Here is a 23,099-nt window from a genome sequence, read left to right on the forward strand (position 1 = left end):
CCCCTGCCTTCAGCGTGCGGGTCTTAGGGAAAACGGAGGGCTCGTTACCTGTAAAACTGGAGCTGTCTTTTGGGGCTCCCATACCGAGTACTGCGGACAGCGATGGAGGACAGAGCAAAAGGAGAGAAAGAGAGAGAGAGAGAGTCCACAATTGGCATCAGCCACAGGGAGGTGCAGGCGACGGCCCCCGCGGGACACACCAGCGACCGGCCCCGCGGCCCGGCCCCTCCCCGCTCAGCTCCGGGCTGTGGGTCGGGAGGACGCGCGCCCGCGTACCAAGTGCTCGGTGGCAGCGCCACCTAGTGGCACAGGGAGGCGGAGGCCCGGCCTGGGCGGACGCGGGGTCCTCGGGCGCCCAGGCTCCTTCCCCACACGGGGCGGGCGGGGAAGCGAAGACGAGAGGTAAACCTCTGGGTGACCGTCTGGGTTTTAACGAAACCTGCTTTAGAACGACAGTACAAAACCCTCAAGCCGAGAAGCTGCCGGCCACCCCACGTGCTGGCGCGTCTGCATGTGACCATGCGGTTCTTTTTAGGACTTGGATGAAGGCGAGACGCCCCCTTTCCCTGTGGGCTCTACAGATACTTGCTCTGGATCAGGCCCTAACAATTTTTGACAAAGGCCCAATCCATCGGGACCGATGGGCCCCCCTGGTGTCCCGCCCGGGCCCCAATCTTTCAGGACAACCACTGCCATCTGGGTTCTGTGCTCCGTGCCCGGGACAGCAGCCTTCACCCAACGCCTTGGCGTGTCCTCCCTGTGGTTCAGCCTGGGCTACTTTCCAAACGGAAAGACCCAGAGCTGGGTTTGGGAGGCGGCCTCCACATTAGGGAGGTAAGGGTGCCTGGTGAGCAGCTGGATGCCTCCACCCTCCCGGTGCAAGGCTCTGAGCCCCCCTCAAAGGGGGCTGCACGGCCTGTGATGTGTAAGAAAGAAACAGGAACTGGGGAGGGTCCCCCACTCGCTTCCGGGCCTGCCACCTCCAAGATTTCAGGGGAGTCAGGGCCAAGTCTAATCCTGGCTTCACCTCTCTGGGAAAATCGCGGGCTTTTCTGTCCCACTTTGGTTTTAAAAGTTTCCATTCCTTTCCTTGGAGAAAGAGCTTGCCTACATGCACCTCAGAGTCCTGTGGGCCTCCCTCGATCTTTCCCCCTGGGCCAAGGGGTGGGGCTGGCCTCAGGGACCCCCCCCAACCAGACGCAGGACTGACCCCGAGAGTGGCCCAGGTGGCTGGGGTGGGGGGAGCGGGGGAATCACCTGTAGATCATGCCGGGGGAGCCCGTCTGCCGCAGAGAGAGCCGCGCTGGGGAGCCCGTTGTCGATTCCGGATACATGGAGCCGGCCTCACTTGTGCTGACCTGCCCTCTTCTTCACGGACGGAAGATTCTGGAGGAAAAGCAGAGTAGAGGGGAGGTGGTTCAAAAAGGGCAGTCTGGTTTGCCCAGAAGGCTCTGTGATACTGAAGGCCCTGTATGTCGGGCACCTGTACCCCACACCAGATGGACAGACCAGCCCATGGGGGATCAGACAAGGTGGGTGGTCGGGTTCAGTAGTTCTCCCTTCTGCCTCCCCAGCTGCCTTCCTGAGGGTCCGGGAGCCCTTTCCCGGTGCCAGGGGAAATCTGTGGACTTAGAACTCTGGCTGTCTCCCCTGTCCCAGGAAGTGGCACCACCACCACCCAGGCTCATCCCTGAGCCTGCAGATTCCCAGGTGCCCCAGGGCAGCTTCCAGGAAGGCAGCCAGTCAGATAACCCCGGCTCCAGAGACTCATGCCCTCCCTGTGGGTGTGCGCCGGACCTAGTGACCTGCTCCCACTCTAGAGGACATGGCACAGGTCACAGGATGTCACTTCCATCATCAGGTGATACAGTCGTGCCTTCTGTCTTGCTCGCAGACTCTCTCCCTTGCTGGCTGTGACAACGCGGGCTGCTGTGCTGGAGAGGCCCGTGAGGCCGGGAACTGAGGCCCTCAGTCCAACCACCCAGAGAGAAGTGAATCCTTCGAACTGCGTGAGCTTGGAAGAGTATCCTTCCCCAGTCGAGCCTTCAAATGAGACCCCGACCCTGGCCAAACACCTTGGCTGCAGGCTTGTGAGGCCCTGAAGCAGAGGACCCTGGTAAGCTGTGCTCTGCCAGACTCCTGACTCACAGAAACTGAGTTTTCAGGCCCTACACTTCCAGCAGTATTTTTATGTAGCAACACATAATGAATGCAACACACATGTCTGTCCGTTCGCTCTTCCCCCTGCTACCCGCAGGCTGAGCCACCAACATGTCACCTGGACCTCCTGACTGCTCTCCCTCCTTCCATTTCTACTTTAAAAGATTAGGTCATGCACCCCTTTCTTCTCTTCTCCGACAGGCCAAGGGCACACCTACCACAGGGCCTTTGCACTTACAGCTCCTTTTGCCTGAAATACCCTTATGACCGACCTTCTCAGCATGGGTCTCCTCTGGGAGCCCGCTCCTGACTATCATGCTCAGGGGTTCTCTCCCAGCACCCTGCCTGCTGTCCTGTGTAGTCAGCACCAGGGACCTTCTTGATGGTCTGTCCCTGAGTTATGAGGTCTTAACTCTCTCTGGAGTGCGAGCCCCACCAGCACAGAAAGTTTGCTGGTTTTGTTCACTGTTACATCCTCTGTGCCTCAAACAGGGCTTGGTACTCAGCAGGGATGTCATACAGGGTTTCCAAAAGAGTGATGGTCCTCTGATCCAAAATCACCACGCCGATGGGCTTTAAAAGGATGGTCTGGGCTGAAAACGCAGCCCCGCCTGCTCCCAGCGGGGCCTCTCAGTGAATGCCCATCACTCTTCCTTCTGCCGGGACGTGACCCTCCTGCCAGCAGGAAGCAGGCTTTCTCTGGACACGTTCCAACCCCGGCAGAGGGCTCGTACGTAGTGCAGGTTAGGTCTCACTCATCATTCAGCTCTCCTCTGAGTGAGGGGCGTGCACATGTGTGTGAACATGCTGGAAAAATGGGGAGAGAAAATGCAAATCAGAGGTTATCTCACTACAGAGATAACCTCACAGAAATGACGGAAATGATGCAGACAGCGAAGGTCCCCAAAGTTTTCTTCTTTTCCTTTCTTTTTAAAAAAAAATTTTTTTTTAACGTTTATTTATTTTTGAGACAGAGAGAGACAGAGCATGAACAGGGGAGGGGCAGAGAGAGAGGGAGACACAGAATCCGAAGCAGGCTCCAGGCTCTGAGCCGTCAGCACAGAGCCCGACGCGGGGCTCGAACTCACGGACCGTGAGATCATGACCTGAGCCGAAGTCGGACGCTTAACCGACTGAGCCACCCAGGCGCCCCTTTTCCTTTCTTTTAAGTAGGCTCCGCGCCCAGAGCTGAGCCCAATGCGGGGCCCAAACTCACGAACCATGAGATCAAGACCTGAGCCGAGATCAAGAGTTGGATGCTTAACTGACTGAACCATGAAGGTGCCCCCCGCCCCCTGCAAAGTTTCATTCTTAAGAAATCTCATTCAGAAAGAAATGACAAAATGAAAAAAAAATGCACTTAAATCCTTAAAAGAAATGCAGTAGATCCTTGGCTGATGCCGAATCCAGTCTTCAGGCTTATCAGCTGATTCCTCATGACCTGCGATGCTGTGACCCAGGCTCACCTCTCCCCAGGCCCCAGGCCCCTTGTCTGCTTGGCCCTGTCCATCCACACCTGGTGGATGGCTCCGGGCAGACCCTGAGGGCCTCCTGGTGACCTATTCTTGTACTCTGGGGTCCATCAGGGTCACTGTCACCAGACGGACCAGCCTGACTGCCCCCACCCAAATCTATGCAAGAAAGAGGCACGGTGCCTCTCCCGCAGAAAGAGGTCAGTTACACAGCTCCAGGGGAATTGAGTCCTGCAGCTTTGGGGGTGGGAGGCCTCAGAGGCAGGCTCCCCTCTGTGCCCATCAGGTGCTCCTGGGGTTTGCTCTGCCAGGTGGCTCAAGGCACGACAGCCAACCTTCTCATGAAAGTCATTAACCTTAAGTCATTTACCGGCGCACAGAATGTCTGTCAAGGCCCTACTGTGCGCAGGTGCCGGTGGCTGCCTGTACAACACGGAGCCCTGTCCGTGGACAGGAAACCACAGCCACAGAACTGGGGGTCCCCAGAGTGCCAGGCATTGGTCCAAACACAGTGGTCCAGAGGTCACCGGGGAGGAGGGATGGCCACAGGGGTGGGGGCGCAGCATGTCCTCACAGGGTCTTGTGGAAGGGGATGGGGCCAGGCAGCTCATAGCAGGCGGGACGCCTGTGCCCTTCACTGGGGGATGTGACCCAGCCCACACCCCACTCTCTCCTGTCTGCCTTTCCCTGGGTCCAGTTGCTAAGTGGTGGTGTCTCAACCCCCAGCCTGGGCACTCAGGGGTACTTAACTCCCAGGATGCCAGAATCACAAGCTCCGTCTGAATTGGAGATGGTTGTGGGGACCAAGAGTCTCAGGTTCCACAGATACGGGGTGCGCCCAGGAATCTGCATTTCTTTCTTTTTTTAAAAAAAAAATTTTTTTTTCAACGTTTATTTATTTTTGGGACAGACAGAGACAGAACATGAACGGGGGAGGGGCAGAGAGAGAGGAAGACACAGAATCGGAAACAGGCTCCAGGCTCCGAGCCATCAGGCCAGAGCCTGACGCGGGGCTCGAACTCACGGACCGCGAGATCGTGACCTGGCTGAAGTCGGACGCTTAACCGACTGCGCCACCCAGGCGCCCCAGGAATCTGCATTTCTAACTAGTCCCCCGGGTGATGCTCGTGCTCCTGGCCCAGGGACCACGCTTTGAGGACTGCTGGCCCACAGCTTGGGTCCCAGACCAGGAACTGGCAAATTAGCTACAACAGACCAGATGCAGCCTGCCGCCTGTCTCTGTTAGGTGTTACCGGAACACCTCCGTGCCCGTCAGCTCACGAGCTGCACCTGTGTGTGTGCTACACTGTGACACCGGGCCACCACAACATACCATCTGGCCTCCAAAGCCTAAAATATTTACCACCTGCCCCTTTACACAGCAGGTTGCTGACCCCGCTGTAGGCCCCACCCCCGCCTCCAGCATGACGCTGGCGCGCCTCTCCCCTGAAGTCCCCAACGCGTCCTCTGCCACGTGACTTAGAACCTTCTGTTTCCCCTCCTATTGCCACCTGGACGCCTGGCCACGGCCACGGCCACGGCCACGGCGCCCGCTTGAGCACACACCCCATTCCCGCCCCCACTCAAGAGCATCTCGACTCTCAACGCGGATTCTTTGTCCTCTATGGAGCACTGCCCTCCTCACGCGGTCGCTCATTACTTCTCTCATCTTGAACAACAAAAAGCACAGCTTCTTCGATCCCCTTCCTTCTCCACCAACTGTCCTGCTTCTCTCCTTCCATTCACGGGAAGACTCCTCAAAAGAGCTGTCCTTTCTGGTCCGCGATTCTCCCTTCTGCCTCCGCCGCTCTGAGGAAGCTACTCTTGCCAAGGTCACGTTCCTGTTGCTAAGTCTGATGGTGCCCATGGCTTGGGGGTGACGGCGGGGCTGCCCCCACCCTCCGGCTCCTGGGACGCACGCTTTCTTCCTGTCTCCCCATTGCTGCTTCTCAGTCTCCTTGGCTGCCCCGTTCACCTCTGCGACCGTGAATCTCTTTTCTTTTGCATCACAAGAAGCGCCTCGTATTCCCACCTGTCTCCTGGCTCTGAATCGTGTGCTTACACCGGAACCCGTGCGACTGTACCTCCAGGTCCCAGCTTCCCCCCCGGACCCCAGACTCATCTATTCAACTGCCCTTTGGGCATCTCTATAGGGTGCGGAGCAAGCATCTCAGATTCACTTGTCCCACGTGGAGCCCCTGGCCGTCGCTACCCCGGCTCCCCCATTATATGGGCATCTTCAGAAACATCCAGAATCCCATGCTTGCCCCAGTGGCCCCTAACACCTCCTCTCCGGTCCAGGCCACCACCTTCCCTCTTACAGTCCTCACAACAGCCTCCTGATGGGTCTCGGCTTCCACCTTTATGCCTCATGGTCTACTTTACAGGAGCCAGAGCGATCCTACTAGAACATCAATCAGATGCCATTACTTTGCTCAAAACCTTCCAGTGGCTGCCTATTCTGTCGAGGGAAGGCCTGCAGTTCACCAGTGGCCTCGGTGTCTCATGAACCCACAGACACTCCAACCTTCGGGCTTCCTTCTGCCGGAAGCTCTCTGACCCCCCGTGAAGCACCCAAGGCCCCCTCTCCAACCTCTGCCTCTTTGTACAAAGGTCACTTTTTTGCTGAGTCTTCTTTGGACGCCTTGTCTTAAATTGCAAACCCCATCTCCCCGTGTTCCTCTAATCCTCTCCTGGTCATTTTTCTCCTTAGCACGGTCACCTTCCAACATACCTTCTACTTCACCTAGTGTCCCAGTTGTGGGCTGTGTCTCCCTCCCCTTAAGACACCAGCTCCATGAATCTGTCTGCTGTGTTCACACCTGTGCCCGGGAAACACTCAAATATTTGTTGAATGAATGAATGAATGAATGAATGAATGAATGAGTCTGACTCAGCCTGCTGAAGGCTCATCCAGGGAAAGCAGAGGGGAAGGGGCCAGGCGTCTGCATTAAGGGCAAACAGACTGCCCGCTGTGCTGGGTGGGTCTGGGGACCCTGGCCGCATGAGGGACAAGGGCAGTCTTCTCTGGAGGGTGCAATGCTCTGTCGGTCCCAGGTGTGGTACCCAGGGCAGCTACAGGGACAGGGACAATATGGGCTGCACTCAGGGAGGTGCCCCTGAGTAGGCCGCCTGTCACACTCCTCTCCACCTCGCCTGGACTCCGAAGGTCAGGCTCCCCTTGGAGCCAGCAGCCAGCTCCCCGACCTGCAGCCAGGCACTGGCCACGCCCTCGTGCCCACTTCACGGGAACGACAGGCCTCATTCCTCCCGGGGGGCTGGTGCCTTTGCCACCTCCTGGGGAGGGAGGGGGACCCGTGAGGTTTTCCCCTGCCCCCTGCCTTGCATTCGGCTGGCCTGCCCAGAGCCCTCCTCCTCGTTTGCAGCTGCCACAGTCCAGGTAGGAGAGACCGCGTCTGTCCCGCGGCCATGCCGAGGGGCCAGTGTGCTAGCGGAAGGCTGCCGATCCCAGGGATCACGGAGGAAGGGAGGCTGGGAGAAAGGCTTCAGAAGCCATTTGAGAGCCTACCTGGCCCAGGGTACAGCCTGGAGGTCCGCAGTCTGGGCCCCTCCGACCCCTGCACTTCCATCCACTTGTTCTGGATGTGACCTTGAGCAAGCCGCCTGACTCATTCTCGGAGAAACTGAGGCACAAAACATTCACAAAGCCCTGCCTGTACTTTCTCACGGAAGCAGAGGGAAGGAGTGAAGACGCTTTGAGCTCAGGAGGGAAGAAAATGGGTAAGTCCCAGCTCTCAGACAGTATGGGAGGGGGGCTGACAACGACGGCAGGCCCCCCAAAGCCCAGGGCTCCATCTATGGGCACTGCCTTTCTTCTCCTCAGCTTACTATTCTGCAAACTTTCAAACATCATTGAGGTTGTAAAGAATCAGCACAGCAAGGAACGCCCATATGCCCTCCGTTCTATTCCCTGATTGTCTGTATTTTGTCTGGTTTGTACACCTGCTCTCTGTCCTCTCTCTGCTCCTCCTCTCCCTCCCTCGCTCTCTCACTCACAAGCAGGGCTCGCGCACAGTCACATGCGCACGCACACACGGCCGCACATACTTTGGCCAATGGTGAGCAGTGAGGCCGAGTCAGCTCCAGCCTGAGCCTCGGCAGACTTGCCTCCACCATCGCCACGGATGAACGCACCCCTTGGTCCCCCAGGACTGTCGCACGGAAGGTGAATGGAGCTGTGATTTCAGCCCTCCTGGGAGTATGTTCTACTGGCTTCAGCCTTCAGGCCCATCCTCGTTACATGAAGTTACGACTCGTGACTCACGGGAGGGACCTCCAGTTGGCGGAAAAAGCCTCCACTCGTCTCACCGCCGTAGATTCTGGAGCGCAAGAAAACCGGGCAGTGGGAAACGTCATTTAGCACAAGCTCCTGAGCCTTGGGTCACAGTTCCTGACTCGAAGCCTCACCAGAGCCACCACACACGCTTCTATCCTCCTCCAGGGCTGGTCTGATGACACAATCCCGCCTTGTGGGTGACCCGAGGAGACCATTCCAGGTGTCAGGGAGGGAGGCAAGGTCCGGTTGGGCTCAGATCTGCTGTCTGACCTGGGGCAGCTCTTTCAACCTTCCTAAGTGTCAGTTTCTCCATCTGTGAAATGGGATAATGGGAGTTGAGGAGGATCTGACGTGCTAACGGGTGGGGGTGCGCTGGGAGGGCCGCGGGCTGGGATCCACCTGTGCCTGGCCCTGGTGGACAGAGGTGCCGGTCCAGGACCGGGGAGCCCCTGATCATACCTCCTTCCTCAAGGAGGTGTGCACCACGGGGCACAGATGTGCCCCCGCCTCCTCCCAGGCGGTGGTCTCATCTTCTTATGGTCCTCAGATTTGCTACATCTGCTTTTCCCTCGCCGCCTCTCTGCTTTGCCCGTGGGGGGTGCTCGTCTTTTCCCCAGAAAAAGACGAACCCCTTGTGCGTGTGGCCAGCCACATACAGAGATGATTCAGCGTCATAGTGGGACCTGTGTTTCTTGGGCCGTCTGTGGCTGCATCCCAATTCCTGATCATCCTGGAAGCTCCAAGCTTCCCGAAGGCTTGTCCCCACCTAGTGGAGGATTTAAGAATTACAACACTGGGGGCCCCTGGGTGGCTCAGTGGATTAAACATCCAACCTCGGCTCAGGTCCTGATCTCGCGGTTTGTGGGTTCGAACCCCACGTCGGGCTCTGTGCCGACAGCTCGGAGCTTGGAGCCTGCTTCGGAGTCTGTGTCTCCCTCTCTCTCTGCCCCTCCCCTGCTCGCACTCTGTCTCTGTCTCTGTCTCTCTCTCAAAAATAAACTTAAAAACAAAAAGAATTCTAACACTGCATGAGTTCACCTATTGCCACGTGACCCGGGTTAGGGCTGGAAACAGCAAAGAATTCTCACGTGGCTTTGGAAAGTCAGGGATTGGGGGTTGTCCCGGCCGGGTAGCTCTGGCCCAGGGTCTCTCCTGAGGTTGCGGTGAGGGTGTCCGCTGGGCTGGGGGCTGGAGACGCTAGATGTTTCACACACAGGGGTGGGCAGGGGCCCCCTTCCCACCACCTGGGTCTCTCATGCCGAGGCAGCTGGCTTCCTCCAGAGGGAGGGGTGGAGAGAGAGAAGCTTCGATGTCCTTTATGCCAGAGGCTCAGGACTTTTGTTCTCTTGGCTGCAAAGGCCAGCCCTAATAAGGGGGCGGGGGCGAGGACCCGGAGGTCTGGCGCGGGTCATTACCGAGACACTAGCAATGGATGATTCCCCATGTTTACTCCTTCCCCGTCTCCTGTGAGACCCCTGGACGTCGGCTCTGCCAGGGCAGGGAGCTCTGTCTCTTTTGTTCCCCGGCGGGCCCGAGTGCCCAGAGCAGCACGAGGCACACGCTGGGCGCTCGTGAACACTGCCCGAGGGGGAGAAGACAGGAGAGGTTCGTGCTGTTGGGGGTGGTGGACGTCGGGGGGCTCTTCCCAGAAGCCTCGGGGCTCGGGGCTGGGACTCAAGCTCCTGTCTGTCGAGCTCACCTTACTTTGCATGTTGCTACTCCGTCCCTGGAAATCCTTCCTGCCAAAGCCCCGAAGAACCACTGTGACTATGACATGGCGTGAAACCACCGCCTTTTATGGGTCCAAAGCTGCAGCAGCCACGGCAGCCAGTGTGCACCCCACAAAGAGACAGGAAGAGGTGTAACTGCTCAAAACCACCAGATCCGGAAGGCTGCTTGCGTAACACACCCTTCCTCTCTCTCCCACAAGCGGGGTGCCGCGAGACGCAAGCCCACTCCTCCCTGTGAGCAGGGGTGGCGGGCAAGAGTGAGGCCGTCCGCGGAGGCACTGCCAGTCCGAGCGCACTCGGGGGATCGGCTCTGCCTGTGGGGCATCTTGGGCGTGAGCAGAGAGGCCCAGGGGCTGGAAGGATGGCCCAGGGGCTGGAAGGATGGCCCAGGGGCCTGGTGGGGAGGTGGTCCGGGGATCCACAACCCCATTTCCAAGCAGTACCCCCAGGCCATGCTCAGCCTTGGATGGGGGGCAGGGAGAACGGTGAAGACACTACTGGGGGCAGGGGGCCCCGGCCAGGACCCCCTGCTCTTTGCCACAGAGAAACCTCCGTCTGTCCTCCAAGCTCCTGAGCCAGGAGCGGCATGGCCATCAGCCCACCTGACAGGAAGCACCGTGGATGTCACGTGTTCGGACAGCAGCAGACACAGAGGGACCAAGCTGCAGAGTCCCAGTGAGAATTTCTTAAAAAGACGACAGGCTAGAAACTGTTTTCAAAGCAACACTCGGGTGCCTGTCCCCTGATGACACACAGGCCACCCCAGCATGGGGCTCTGGCTACACTCTTGCAGGGAGAGGCCCCATTCATATCTCATTAGTGCCATGATGCAAAAAAAAAAAAACAAAAAAACCAACCAAACAAACAAAAACCCATCATGGCCCCAAACTTTCAACTTTCCCAGAGCGACACTGAAACGCCTCTGCCCTCATGCAGCCCACCCAGATCCACACCCACCCGTCATGCACCTGCAGGCTGAGCGCCTCCCGACTGAAGCAGGAGCCCTGCTGTGGCCCCCAGTCACACCCAGGGGATGCACAGCGACCGACAGGGGTCCGCCGGAGTCAGGGGCCGAAGACCCCCAGTCTTGGGAACTGCCCCCCCGCCCCCTCCCCGAGAGTAAGTGGAAGCTTGGACCACCCCTGGCGCCGAGGAGCACCACCCCCTCCATCCGGGTCGCACCAACCACAAGCGGGACGGGCCCTCGCCTGGAGCCAGGGCAGAGGGGGCCTCAGAGCTGCAGCTAGTCAGGGCAAGAAGTAGGACGCGAGCCCCCGCATGCTCCGTGCTCCAGAACCCTGTAACCACGGCGTCCCCTCTGTCATTCATTCAGCAAAGCTTGGTGGCCCTCCTGCCCCACCTCGGGAAGCTGGCAGGCCCCTCCTGCCGCCTCCTTCTGGCCACCCCCGCCTCACCCTCCTACCGTGACCACACCCTGGCACAGAAGTGAAGAAGAGAAGCCGGTGGGGGAGGGAGGGAACACCGTCCCAGAGGCACTTGGCTTTTCTGGGCAGGGAGGAAGCCCCTTGGGCAGCAGGGAACTCCCTGACCACCCCTGCCCTCCTCTCCCGCATGGGGGCCACGGGCTGTCTCCCCAAGACAGAGCCGCCAGGTGGGGAGTGGCTTCAGGGTCCCCCCTATCCTCCCCCCCCCCACCACTACCCTGCTGTTGGCCCTGTGCTCAGCTCTGCGGGAGACACGAGGGGTGGGGACCCGCTCATTTCTTTCTAAGGCAGGGACCCTCACTTCTGCCTGTGAAACTACTTTCCTCTCAGAGACGGGAACTCCCCGGAGAGGGGTTCGGGAGAAGCAGATGGGCAGGGATCCCTCCAGGAGCTTGTGGGAGCGCCTGGCAGCTGGCGCTCCCTCTCCCCCAAGGGCAGGACAGAGGTGGCCCCACAGCGCTTCTGATCTCCAGGCAGCTCCTGTCTTGTTGCCCCAGGGATGAAAGCAGACGCCAGGCAGAACTGTGTCCCGTGTCCCAGTCAGACACCTCTGCTGGGTGCCAGCCTGCTCGGCCCCACCCGCCTGCCCTGGCTGTTGTCGCCGGGTTGTGGGGGGCCTGCGGTGTCCCCGTGCAGGCAGGACGCCTGTAGCTGCTCTGCTGTGACAGATGGCCACACGGGCTGTGCCTGGGTCCAGCAGGGACAGCATTCCCGGCTGCAGCCAGCCCCGTGCGGGCACGGGGCCCCAGGGCAGTGGCCGGCCCGATTAACCCTGGATGTCAGGGGAGCGCTAAGCCCCGCTCAGGGAGCTGGGGTGCCCACCCCCCTCGAGCACAAACCCCATTCGGCAAACAGGATCCCTGAAACACCCCAGGTACCTGTTCCTGAGACAAGACCATTTTCGTGCGTATGAGGTGGAAGGCACGGGACCACAGGGCCAACCAGGAAGTGGGTGGCAGCTCATGTGGGAGGGTTCCTGGCGAGCCAGGGGCCCCCGAGGCGCTGGGGTGGGGCCTCCGCTCCCGGGCGGACACCCCAACCTTCCTGGCTGGCAGCACAGCCGCCTCTCCGGGGGGGGGGGCAGGGGATGAGAAGGGGAAGGACACTGGGCGTGTCCCCTCCCTCCAGAACAGGAGTGGACCCTGGCAGGCAAGCAGTGGGCCCCTTTCCCGGAGGGGGAGAGGGACACACGTGCAGCTCCCGGCTGGTCCTGGGGATGTCACAGACTTCCGCTTCTCGGTGCCAGCTTGGTACCAGGGCTGGGCTGCACGACTTTCACCTGTTTCCCCTTATCTGGTCATCCCCACAGCCCTCGGAGGGTACTGCTGCCCTCCTCATCCTACAGCTGATGACACTGAGGGTCAAAGGTCAGGCCCATGGCTGGGATTCAGACCCAGCTCCCAAGCTGTGCTCTGAGCTCTGCACGGCTCTGCCTCACCCGTTTCCTATCCCAGTGGTCCCAACACGGTGCCAGGGCACGGCAGGTGCAAGCAAACCGTGTGCAGGTGGGGCAGCCCCGGGGGGAGGACAGGTGGAGGGGACTGTTTTTCCTCATAGCCTCTCCCTGCTCTACCCTTCCTTCCTGGGGAGGCCCCTCAGCTGGGGGAGAGCGAGGCCAAGGGAGGATCCGGACGGAGCATCCCTCTGTCCCTGTGCTGTGCCACCGCAGCCCTGGCCGTCCCCTTCCCCACGGTTCCGGGGAGTAGAGCGGGCTCCCCTTCCCCCAGGGGTGGGCACAGGGAGTCGGCCAGCTCAGCCCCTGTGCCTCAGATCAGGGGTGGCGCTACGTGTCCCCAGCAGGGTTAAGACACGGACGGGGTGACGGGGAAAAGGGGTAAGAGAAGTGAACGGTTTGGGGCGCTCGGATCTCCCAAGTGATGGGAGGCGAACAGGAGGCAGAAGAGAGGAGAGCAAATGGGACTATGGAAGAGAGAGACCATGAGGCAGTGGGGGAGGGGAGCCCCTCTGGGCCGCACCCCAGGCTCTCCCCCCCGCCCTGTAGCCCCCACAGGCCGGAGCGCTTTATAGATGAGAAAGCCAAGGCTCACTATACGAAATCGTATCCCAGGGCACTCAGTCGTCAGCGGCAGAGCTGGGAGGGGAACCAGGAGGGTGTGACTCTGGACCGGGGCTCTTTCCTCTTGCTGGTCTGAAGCGCCCCCTCGGGCCTGACTCGGGACCCCGCCAGCGCCCGCCGGCCCCGTGACCCTGTGCCCTGAGAAGGCAGGCTTAATTCAGTGCTATCACAGACCTCCAGGAAGCAGGCAAAAGTCGAACATTTCACATGACCATCTGCAGCCCTCACACCCCAGCATCATCCCCGGCCCTTACGTGGCTATTGCATCCACCGACTCTTTGTAAACAGTTACCTTAGACCAGGAGGGCTGGCGAATGCGCAAATGCGGGGCAGCAACGTTGGAGACACCCCACAGGAGGGGCTCCTCTCTGGCTCCGATGAGTCTGAGCCCCACGTTCAGGCTGGATCAGTAAACATGGCGGTAGGGTTGCTGGCCCAGTCGCCGCTCCTGAATTATGTCCCAGCTACTGTGGCCTGGGACGCGGTCTACGGCAGAGTCCCGGTGGGTGGGGCTTCCAGGAAAGTTTCGCTTTCCTGATGGAAAGGGAGTCTTCCGGTACATTCTTCCTCATGGAGGAGGCTGCTGACCACGTTCTACCTCCATTTTCAGCAGAAGGAGTAACGCTGGGAGTTCGGGGAGGGGCGGGGGGTGTCTCAGAGAGGGTCAGGGTCCAGGAGGTGGTGCCACAAAGGCCCGAGTGGGGCGACATGCAGCCAGCAGAGTCTACTGCTGTCCCCCACGACTCCGCCAGAGAACAAGATCGTGTCCCAGACTGGTCTTGAGACCACCCCCAAACATCTTCCTGCTAGGTGGGGAACCTCACAGCGGTTCTGGATATTTCCACAATTTAAGAAGCAAGTACTGCCTTGATGTAACTCGTGTTCCTCCGGCTGAGATCCGGTGGGGGGTGCGGCGGGGAGGGGGCGTGTACCCGGGGCGTATGTAGCCAGAGAACTGGTCTCACACGTGCTAGACTCCCCCAGGGTGAGCGGCAGAGGCCCAGGTCCAGGGCGCTGGAGACACCGCTTCCCTCTGCAAGATTCCCTTGCAGGCAGATCTCGAAAATCACCCAGATGAGTCCCCTGGGGACAGATGAGTCCCCCAAGGACAACCGAAATGATGAAAAAGGTCCTTTTTATGTTGATTTGAAATCCCTGTCCTTGTAACTACACCCGCTAGGCCCACTTCTGCTCTCCAGAGGCAAATCCTGTCTCTACGTCTCACGGCGCTCCTATCCATCTCGCAGACATCCTCACACATCCCGCGCCGCTCCCCTGCCGCGTCTTTCAATGTTTCCCCCCGAGGTTTCCGACTTAAATTTCATTTGGGCCAACGGCACGCGATGTGCATTGCTTCTCTGTCACACGGAACCCTTACAGAACCGTAAAGGTGGCTGGGAGACTCCGTCATGCTGTGGAGGACACTGGGCCCGGGTCAGCTGGCCGCTAAGTGCAGGGCCAGAGATTTGACGCTTGAGGGGCTGACTTCAGAGCCTGGGCACATAATTAGCCACCCCTGGGTATGGCCTCTTTCTGGAACATCAACACTGAGGTCACATCCTCCAGTCTGCTGTTGGTGGAGATTCTCTGGAAAACGACAAGGCACCGGGAGCCAGGAACAGTATCTCAGGCCTTGGTCAGCAGTCAGGGAGGGAGGGGGTCTCCTTCCTTGCTCTGGGACAGGGTTTGGCAAGGGCCTGGGGGCCCAATCCAGCCTATCACCTGTGTTTGCGTGGCCTGTGAGCGAAGAGTGGCTTTTAAGTGGTTGGAAGAAAAACAAAAGAAGACTATTCCATGGGAATGAAAATTACATAAACTTCAAGTTTCAGCATCCATAAATAAAGTTTTATTGGCACAGGGCCATGCTCATTTGTTGTGCTGTTCTGCTCTGGCTGCCATAACAAAATGCCACAGACTGGGAGAGCGTCGGCAACAGACATGGGTTTCTCGCAGTTCTGGAAGCTGGAAGTCCAAGATCAAGGTGCCGGCAGACTCAGTGTCTGGTGAGGGCCCGAGTCCTGGTTCACAGTCGGGCTGTGTCCTCAAATGGCAGACAGCGAGCCTGCTGGGGTCTCATCATCTTCTTATGAGGGCACCAATCCCATCAGAGGGCCCCGGGCTCACCACCTCGTCAAATCCTAATCACCTCCCAAAGGCCCCGCCTCCAAACACTATTGCACTGGGGGTCAGCACATGTGAATTTGCAGCCGGGGGGTGGCGGGGGGTGTGTGTCACATTCAGACCACAGCACTTAGTCACATATTGTTCACGACTGTGTTCATGCTACATGGCAGGGCCGGGGGGGTTCGACAGCGACCGCGTTACCTGCACACCAGAAACATGTGCTCTCTAGTCCTTCGTACAAGAGGCTTGCAGAGCCCTGACCCAGGACGACACTGCTCGTCACCACGCCTCATTAGACAGCCTGGCCTCCCTCCTGGAGAAACGAACCCCCCACCACCCGCCTGCTTCACATGAGCCTCCCCATCCCACACCCCTCTCCACCCTGTGCTCACACTTGCTTCTGGACCCAGGTCTGGGTCTTTACCTCTCTCTGCGTGGTGCTCAGCGCTGAGCCACAAGCATGCTCTTGGACTCTGTTATTTGTCTCTCGCATTTGGGGGCATGGTGGGGGGTTTGGTGTCTTTCAAGGCAACCCTGGGAGTCGGCTGGGGGTTTTCGTCTCATGAGATCACAACCTCCCCTCTGGGGATTGGACTCGCTAATCCACGCTAAGAACCCCTGTCCAGAAGGCAGACCCATTTCGGGGGCGGTGTGACCTCTAGGGTTCTGCTCATCCTCGTCCAAAACCTCACTACGAAGAGGCGAGCAACATCAGGGGGAGCCCTTGTTGACGCGGGGGGCCACGTGTCCCCACGCGGTTATTGTTGGCACGTGCTCAGTAATGCCACCGCCATCCCGCCTACACTCCCCACCTGTCACGCCATGTGTGAGAGGTCCCCCGGAGCCTTCGCAGCAATGTGAGCCTTCACGGTTGAAAAGCTCCCTGCATTTCTTTCCTGGGGGACGCCTCCCCAGGGAACATGCCATGCAGATTTCCCAAGCATTCAGGACAGGCCAAGTCAAAACACCTGATTGAATTCAGGACTTGGCTCTGTGGTCTGTTGAAAGGATCCCCTCCCCAGAAGGCCCCAGAATGGGTGGACGCAGGGCCACAGGTTCAGCTCGAGGTTTGAAAGGGCTCCACGATGACTCATGGAAGCCAGAGGGACAGTCCAGACAACGTTGCAGGGAAAGGGACGCCCCAAGAGCGAGGTCCCTCCCGGCCCTGCCCAGCAGGGTTCTACCTGCTCCTTCTCCGATGCCTGGGGAACAGAGCAGGGAGGGAGGCCAGCAGGTGGGCGTGGGGACCCCGCCTGGCCCTCGGGGACCAGTGGGACACCTGTAGCTGTCCACCTGTAGGTGGCGGCATATATGCTCTCCCTTCACAGGGGTGTGCCGGGGGGCGGGGGTCTGAGTCTAGTTGTGTGGCTCAAATATCCCTGCCCCAAAGATGTTCCTGACACAAGAGAAACCTAATTATTCCAGAATCTTCTTTTCTTTGTTCGCCCCCAGCAACACGTCTAAAGCTCCAATCAACATCAGCACAGACACAGCCCTAAACTGAACCCTGTCACCAATGGTTGTCTTTAGGTGGACAGGATGCTTGCCTAGGATGCTTAGGCATATGATGAAAAACATCTAGGGGGGGAGACCTCCCAAGATTGGGCGGGTAAGGGCCAGAGCGTCAATATTTTAGGCTTTGTGGGCCAGTTGGTCTCGGCAGCAAGGCTGTGCGAAAGCCAGCAGAGACAGTGTGTGACTGGACAGGGGTGGCTGTGTTCTCATAAAACTTTATTTACAGAAGCAGGTGGTGGGCTGGAGTGGGTCCTTGTAGTTTGTAAAACCCTGATCTACGACATAAAAAAAATAAAGGCGACATCCACCATAATGAGATCAAGACAAAAGTGTGGGCCCTCGTGAGGTCCACAGCATCTGCTTCGCAGGGGGCTGGGGCCTGTCCTGTGTGAACATTCTGCCGGGAAGGTCAGAGGTGACCCCACACTGCCTGCTGGCCGCACCCTGGCCCGCTGCTTGGCGGGGGTGCGGGGCTGGAGGGGAGGACGTACAGGGGCCCTGTGCGCCCCGAGTAATTATCCTGCTCTTACTTTGCTAGTAATTCTGATCTATCATCGGATTGCAGGCCTGATTAATCTGTTCCGGAATAAGCACGCAAAGCCGTCCTCCTGGCCGCTCTCTGCGATGCCGCTCGCCGGGGACAGCTGGCCGAGGGACACAGGCTGCTGCCTCCGATGCCGTACTATTTTTGGTTACTCTTTTTGCCTCATTTATTTTTGATGTGAGTTGCTCATACAGGCTGTACGTTCTCTTTCTCGCTCCTGCACTGAAATGAAATAAGCATAGTATTTTTAAACCCTGCTTGTGATGCTCCTGATTAGTGCGGAGGAGCGATGCACCTGGAGAGCGTCCTCCGCCGTAAGGCCACCTGCCCTCTCACGCCGGCAGAGCCTCTACCTGATGAAAACAGCAGGCCAGAGATGCCACACCTCACTCTCCTGGACACGGTGGCCTGCGCAGTCCCGGAGAAAAGGCTGGGCCTTCAAGGTCCTGCCCTGAAGTTGGACTTTGCATGGATGGGGTACAATGTGTCCTCTTAGTGGCGTGGATAGAGGAAGCGCCACTGGGGCGCCTGGGGGGGCTCCCTCGGTTGGGTGTCCCACTCTTGATTTCTGCCCACTGGACATCCAGGTGAGAGGCTGGTGGTGTCCTCTCCTGCTCCTCAGTCCCTGGCCGGAGCGGTTTCCTCTCTTGTACCGCAGGACCTTTGCAGGTGCTGTCTCTCTGCCTGGCACGCTCTTCCTTTGTGTCCCTGCTCAAACGTCACATCTCTAGAGGCAGTGTCCTGGAGCGCTCTCTCCAAAGTGACCCGTCTGTCACATGTCAGTGCGTGCCTCTCCTTCGGAGCTCGTGATTGTTCACCTGGCTGTCTCCGAACTTGATGGCGAGCCCCCCGTGGCAGGACCGGGGCTGCCTCGTTCCCCGTGGAGACCCTCCTGCCAGGACAGGCTGAACGCACGAGGCATGTCCTGCTGCTCCGATCGGGCGGTGCTTTCCTTCTAGTTAACACAGACTCCCCGCGAGGCCGAAACAAGCAGGGTGGTGAGTGGTGAGGTGAGAGCACATCATCTTCCAGCTGCTCCTCCGAGGGGCCGCCCGGTGCCACAGTGCAGCCTGCACGGGCCCTGGTCAGCATCTCAGGCTGTAGCCGGACTCGAGTCTCCACCAGGTCTGGACCCCCAGCAGGACGATGCTGGGCTCCTGAAGCGTGCGGAGAGCCGGGCGCCTCAGGGGCACGCGTACACGGGCGTGAAGACACACACGCGCGCACACATCCACATCACCTCTGCCCCCTGCACCTGTATCACCTCCATCACCTCCCCAACTCTGTCACCTCCACCTGCACCCCAGGCTGCTCCTCTTCCTCCAAGCACTCTTGCTTCCAGTGTTCTACTCGTGGAGCCTTTCCCCTGAACGACCCTCCAGGACGCTTCTTTGCCCCTCCCTCCCCCCCCCCCCCCCCCGCCAGCTTCAGCTCTGGCCGCCACCATGAGCCCCACGGCTAGCCGTGACTCCATGTCACCCCTCTGCCCCGAGCAGAGGTTCCTACTCCCAGCTCTGGGGCTCTGTCCACATGAGCATCCCTTGGAACATTCCCTCTCTTGCCCATTTCCACCGCTGGCCTTGGGAGTGCCTGCCTGGACTATGGTCATTCCCCTGTCACCAGAGTCCCGTTCCTGCTGCCCACCCAGGGACCTATCACATCATGCCTTTCCCTAAAGGCCTCAATGGCTGCCCAGGGCCTTCTCTGTCAGGTCCAAGCACCTCAGCTTTGCATGCTGAACCACTCACGGCCAGCCCTGCCTACTTTTCCAGTCTTCTCTCTCCTCTCTGAACCTCCTGCACACCTGACCTTGGGCCCACCTGCCTGCACCTCTTTTCTGGCACACCTGACCTTGGGGCCAACTACTTGCCTCTTCCCTCATGCCCCTGTGCCCATGGCAGTCCCATCCTCGTTCTTGCTGTTGCCTCGGGGGACCGCTACGTCTCCCCATCTGCCAGGGCCTTCACCAGCCTCAGGGTCCAACGGTAGGTCCCCAGGCCTAGATGGGTCACCCCGCAGCATTTTCAGGGTTACCCCGGGGGTGGGAAACAGTGGGGAGGCAGCCTGCACTTTCCATTTCTAACCCCTGTACCATCTGCGTCCTCTCAGAGACCTACCTAGAGTCACACAACTCTAAGAGGCACAGAGCTAGGACGGGTCTGCCTAACTGCAAAGCCAACACTCTGAATGACAACCTTATGCCATTTTGCCCCCAGATCCGCGATGATTTCTGGAGAACGCTCCCTATAGTTTTCTCGTCTAAGTCTTCAACACTTGAATGCCAGCCCTGCCCCTGGGCACCCCCTCCCCAATAACTGCCCTCTGCCCCGGAGCCGAAATCCAACAAGGGGATATATGTGTATATATATATATATATATATATATATGGCTGATGCCCCAAGGCTTCCCCATCTCTCATATGCACCAGAGCAGGGGCAGGAGGGACTCCTCAGTTCGCCCTTGAGAACATGAGTAGCCTGCCTGTGACCTAGGGGATGGGGTGACTGGAACACCCCTGAATCTCCAGAAGGCAAGCAAGGGCTCATCCCACATCCCCTAAGGCAGAGACAGTCAAAGTCTGCATGTCCTGATCACACTTGAGATTAAAAAAAATGTTTTTTAAACGTTTATTTATTCTTGAAAGAGAGAGAGAGCAAGCAGGGGAGGGGCAGAGAGAAAGGGAGACACGGAATCTGAAGCAGACTCCAGGATGCGAGCTGTCAGCACAGAGCCCGACGCGGGGCTCGAACTCACAGACCGTGAGATCATGACCTGAGCCAAAGTTGGACACTCAACCAACTGAGCCACCCAGGTGCCCCTTGAGATCGTTCTTGAATCCAACATCTACCTACTTCTTTTCTAGTTATCTCCAAACTATGACAAGTAATGCTGGATTTCTCTTTTTTGCAGGAGCAGAAAATTCATTTCAAAATAAGCTTATTTAAAAAAAAAAAAGCTTAAGGGAAAAATATAAACGCAGAAACAGGCTTGGAAGTGTGCACGTATAACCCAGATCCTGAGATGGCTGGCCAGTGACTGAAGCGTGGGAAATCTTGCCAAAGAGAGACAGACAGAGAGCCGAGTGCGAGAGAGTGTCTCTGACATCCCGGCAAAATCTCATCCCAGCAGTCCCAGGAGAGGGCGTGTGGACTCCACAGCAGAAGCCCAGGGCGAATGTGAGTTCCAGGACATCGTGTGGTTCTCGCTTGCCTTTGAAACTAATTTTACATCCGCTTTTGGGAAAGTGTGTCAGGGGTTTCTCATCTTACAGGAAGTTTATCAAGAGACTCTAGGGAGAGACCAGAACACCCCCGCCCCCCGCACTGCCCCGGCGGACGGCGTGTTCCAGGCCAGCCCTGGTGAGAAGCTCGGGGAGGGGGGTGTAGGCACAGGAAGCAGAAAGCAGATCTGAAGGGGTGTGTGCATGTGTGTGCGCACACACACTCACACGTACATGCACACACATGGGCCCACGCCACCCGGTAGCCAAGTGGCCCGTAGCCTGCTGGTGCTTGGGTACCCAGAGATGCCGGGAAAAGGCCTCGCCTTCCAGAGGCCAGACACTCCACCCCGCGCAGGCCAGACGGGTAGTGCTGACCTTCCCACGTGTAGAAGGCACTGATGTCCCAGGCCACCCCGTGGGCAGCCTCCTTCTGCTCTACAAAGTAGATGCCAACGGGGCAGGTAAAGACCGAGGGCCCAGGGTCCCCACAGGGGTGTGGGGTGGCCAGAAGGACTTGAGAAGCACACGATGCCACCTAGACCCTCGGGCTCGTCTTCAGGGGACGTGCACATTCAGCCACGGCGCATTTCAAACAGACTCAGCGTGTCCCACACTTCTGGAGGGAGGCAGAGGGGGTTGGATCTGCTCCTACCTCCCTGGGGATGAAGCACACCCAGGGGCGCTGTTGCTTTCTTCCTTCTGGGCCCTGGCCAAGGCCAATTTCCTGTCTCTACAGCTCCAGCTGCACCCGCTCCCAGAGGAATGGCAGGGCTGCCCCAGTGCCTCCCTCGGGGGAGCCAGACCATGATCGAGGCCACAGGCATCTCCCCACGAGGCAGCCCAAGGCCTGAGTTCCCAAGGGGCAGCCCCTCCTGGGTGGGAGTTACACGCAGTGTGAGATCATGGGGCTGGGCAAGGAGGGTTCTCACCAATTCTAGTGTCAGGACCAGCTGATCTGGTCCTTCTGAGAGGAGAGGCTCTTAAAGATTATGCACAGGGAACACGGGAGATCTGTCCCTGGTGCTGGCAGCCCTATAAGGGGTGGGGGCTGGGGGGGGTGCAGCTTCCTACAGCAGGACCAGACTAGGGGGTCATTTCCCTTGCAAAACCCAAGCCCTGCCCTTCACACCAAGTAGAAAGCCTGCAGGTCTCAATGGCTCCCCTCCAGGATTCCCTCCTCACCGGTGCTAGAGTGGGGATCCGGGGTGAGGCAGCGGCCCCCTTGGGGGTGGCCGAGCAACCCACAGACTGCACCGAGCTAAGGACACCCTATGGCCATCACGGCCGTAGCATCTCCAGCCCCTCTAGGCCGCGGCTGCAGCTGCAGGGTTGCGAGGACCTGGCTGGCGCGTGTCCACCTCTCAGCAGGGTAATCAATGAATCAAGGGGCTGCTCAAGGTAGGGGAGGGGCCCGGAGGGGCCCCCACTCCAGCCCCGTCCCCTGCGATGGCAAGAGTAATGGTGTTGCACAGTGTCCTTGGGAGGGCCTGGCTTCCCCCTCTCTTCTGGGGGCATCCATGATAAGAGACCATAAAGAAAACATCTCTCACAAACGGCTCAAGTCCTAACTGAGCGGAGGCAGGAAAACACAGTTCCAGGGACGGGAAGGAAACAGGCAATTCTGCCGGTGGTTACAGCCATGAGCACTGATTACTGCGTCTCAGAGCCTGACTCAGCAGTCAGAGCAGCTGACACAGGAGGGAGCCTAGGTGGCATCCACCGATGGATGGAGCTGCTCCAAGCTTTGTGGCACAGGGGTGCGTTTTAACCGCTTACAGCCCAGGACGGGAGGAGGAGGGACCCCAGCTTCCTGGTGTTCCCAGATGGGCAATTTCACAGTCTGTCCACATGAAGTGGCCACGCTGGCATTGTCTTGTGTTCCCAAGCAGTCCCTGGGCACCTGGCCCTCCCCCAGGTGGGGCTGAGGTCTCTTCCCCTCTGGAGCCCTGCAGGAAGCCACCCCCTGTGCAGCCTGTTTGGGGAGCAGCGGCTGTTGCCATCTTGCTCACTGATGTGAGTTTCTGCAGCAACATCGGAGGTGGGGAGGCTGGTCCTGGGCTGTGGGGACCGGAGCCACCTACCCTGGGCCAGCCCCACACTGGGACACTCTGGCCATCATGTCCCCAGCCAGACCCCTCCCTTGTGCTTAGCACAGTGCCCGGCACAGCTCCAGGCTGGCCGTCTGCACCGACCGTGTGCCGATTTCACACACAGTGGGGGTCGGATCCCTGGACGGTAGCTCTTAACCTCACTCTCAGGTGCATCTCGATAGTGACCCTTGGAAGTTGGGGGCCAGATCCTGGTTCCAGCTGCAGAGGGGAAGCAGGATCCTGAGAAGCAGAATTCTGGCTGAGCAGCGTGTCTGACAGATCCAGGGCCCCCTCGCAGGCTGGCATCCTGAAAAGGGGGTTTACCTGAGTGCCTCCCATCCACCGTCAATGAGACACAGGGCCCTGTCTTACCTGCTCACCTTGTCACCCTCAGGTCAGCTCTAGAAGGAGGGCCTGGGCTT

The 23,099-nt window shown here is 58.9% G+C and overlaps 1 protein-coding gene across 6 annotated transcripts in view; it reads right to left on the reverse strand.

The window, feature by feature from the left end:
• Window positions 1-23,099, reverse strand: part of KCNAB2 (potassium voltage-gated channel subfamily A regulatory beta subunit 2) — an 85,241-nt gene that overhangs the window by 50,147 nt on the left and 11,995 nt on the right. Inside the window, exons 1-4 of one of the 6 annotated variants that reach the window (XM_047873229.1) lie at window positions 8,389-8,647; window positions 7,788-8,242; window positions 1,258-1,386; window positions 49-90 (exon numbers count right to left, since the gene is read on the reverse strand). In XM_047873229.1, coding sequence (XP_047729185.1) covers window positions 49-90; window positions 1,258-1,334 — 119 coding nt within the window. In that variant the 5' untranslated portion in view covers window positions 1,335-1,386; window positions 7,788-8,242; window positions 8,389-8,647. Of the gene's footprint in view, window positions 1-48; window positions 91-1,257; window positions 1,387-7,161; window positions 7,268-7,787; window positions 8,648-11,982; window positions 12,072-23,099 lie in introns of those variants that run through there. The other 5 variants (XM_047873228.1, XM_047873230.1, XM_047873231.1 and 2 more) reach the window with 5 other exon arrangements.

The sequence above is a fragment of the Prionailurus viverrinus genome, chromosome C1 (assembly GCF_022837055.1).
Source record: "Prionailurus viverrinus isolate Anna chromosome C1, UM_Priviv_1.0, whole genome shotgun sequence".
Lineage (NCBI taxonomy): Eukaryota > Metazoa > Chordata > Mammalia > Carnivora > Felidae > Prionailurus > Prionailurus viverrinus.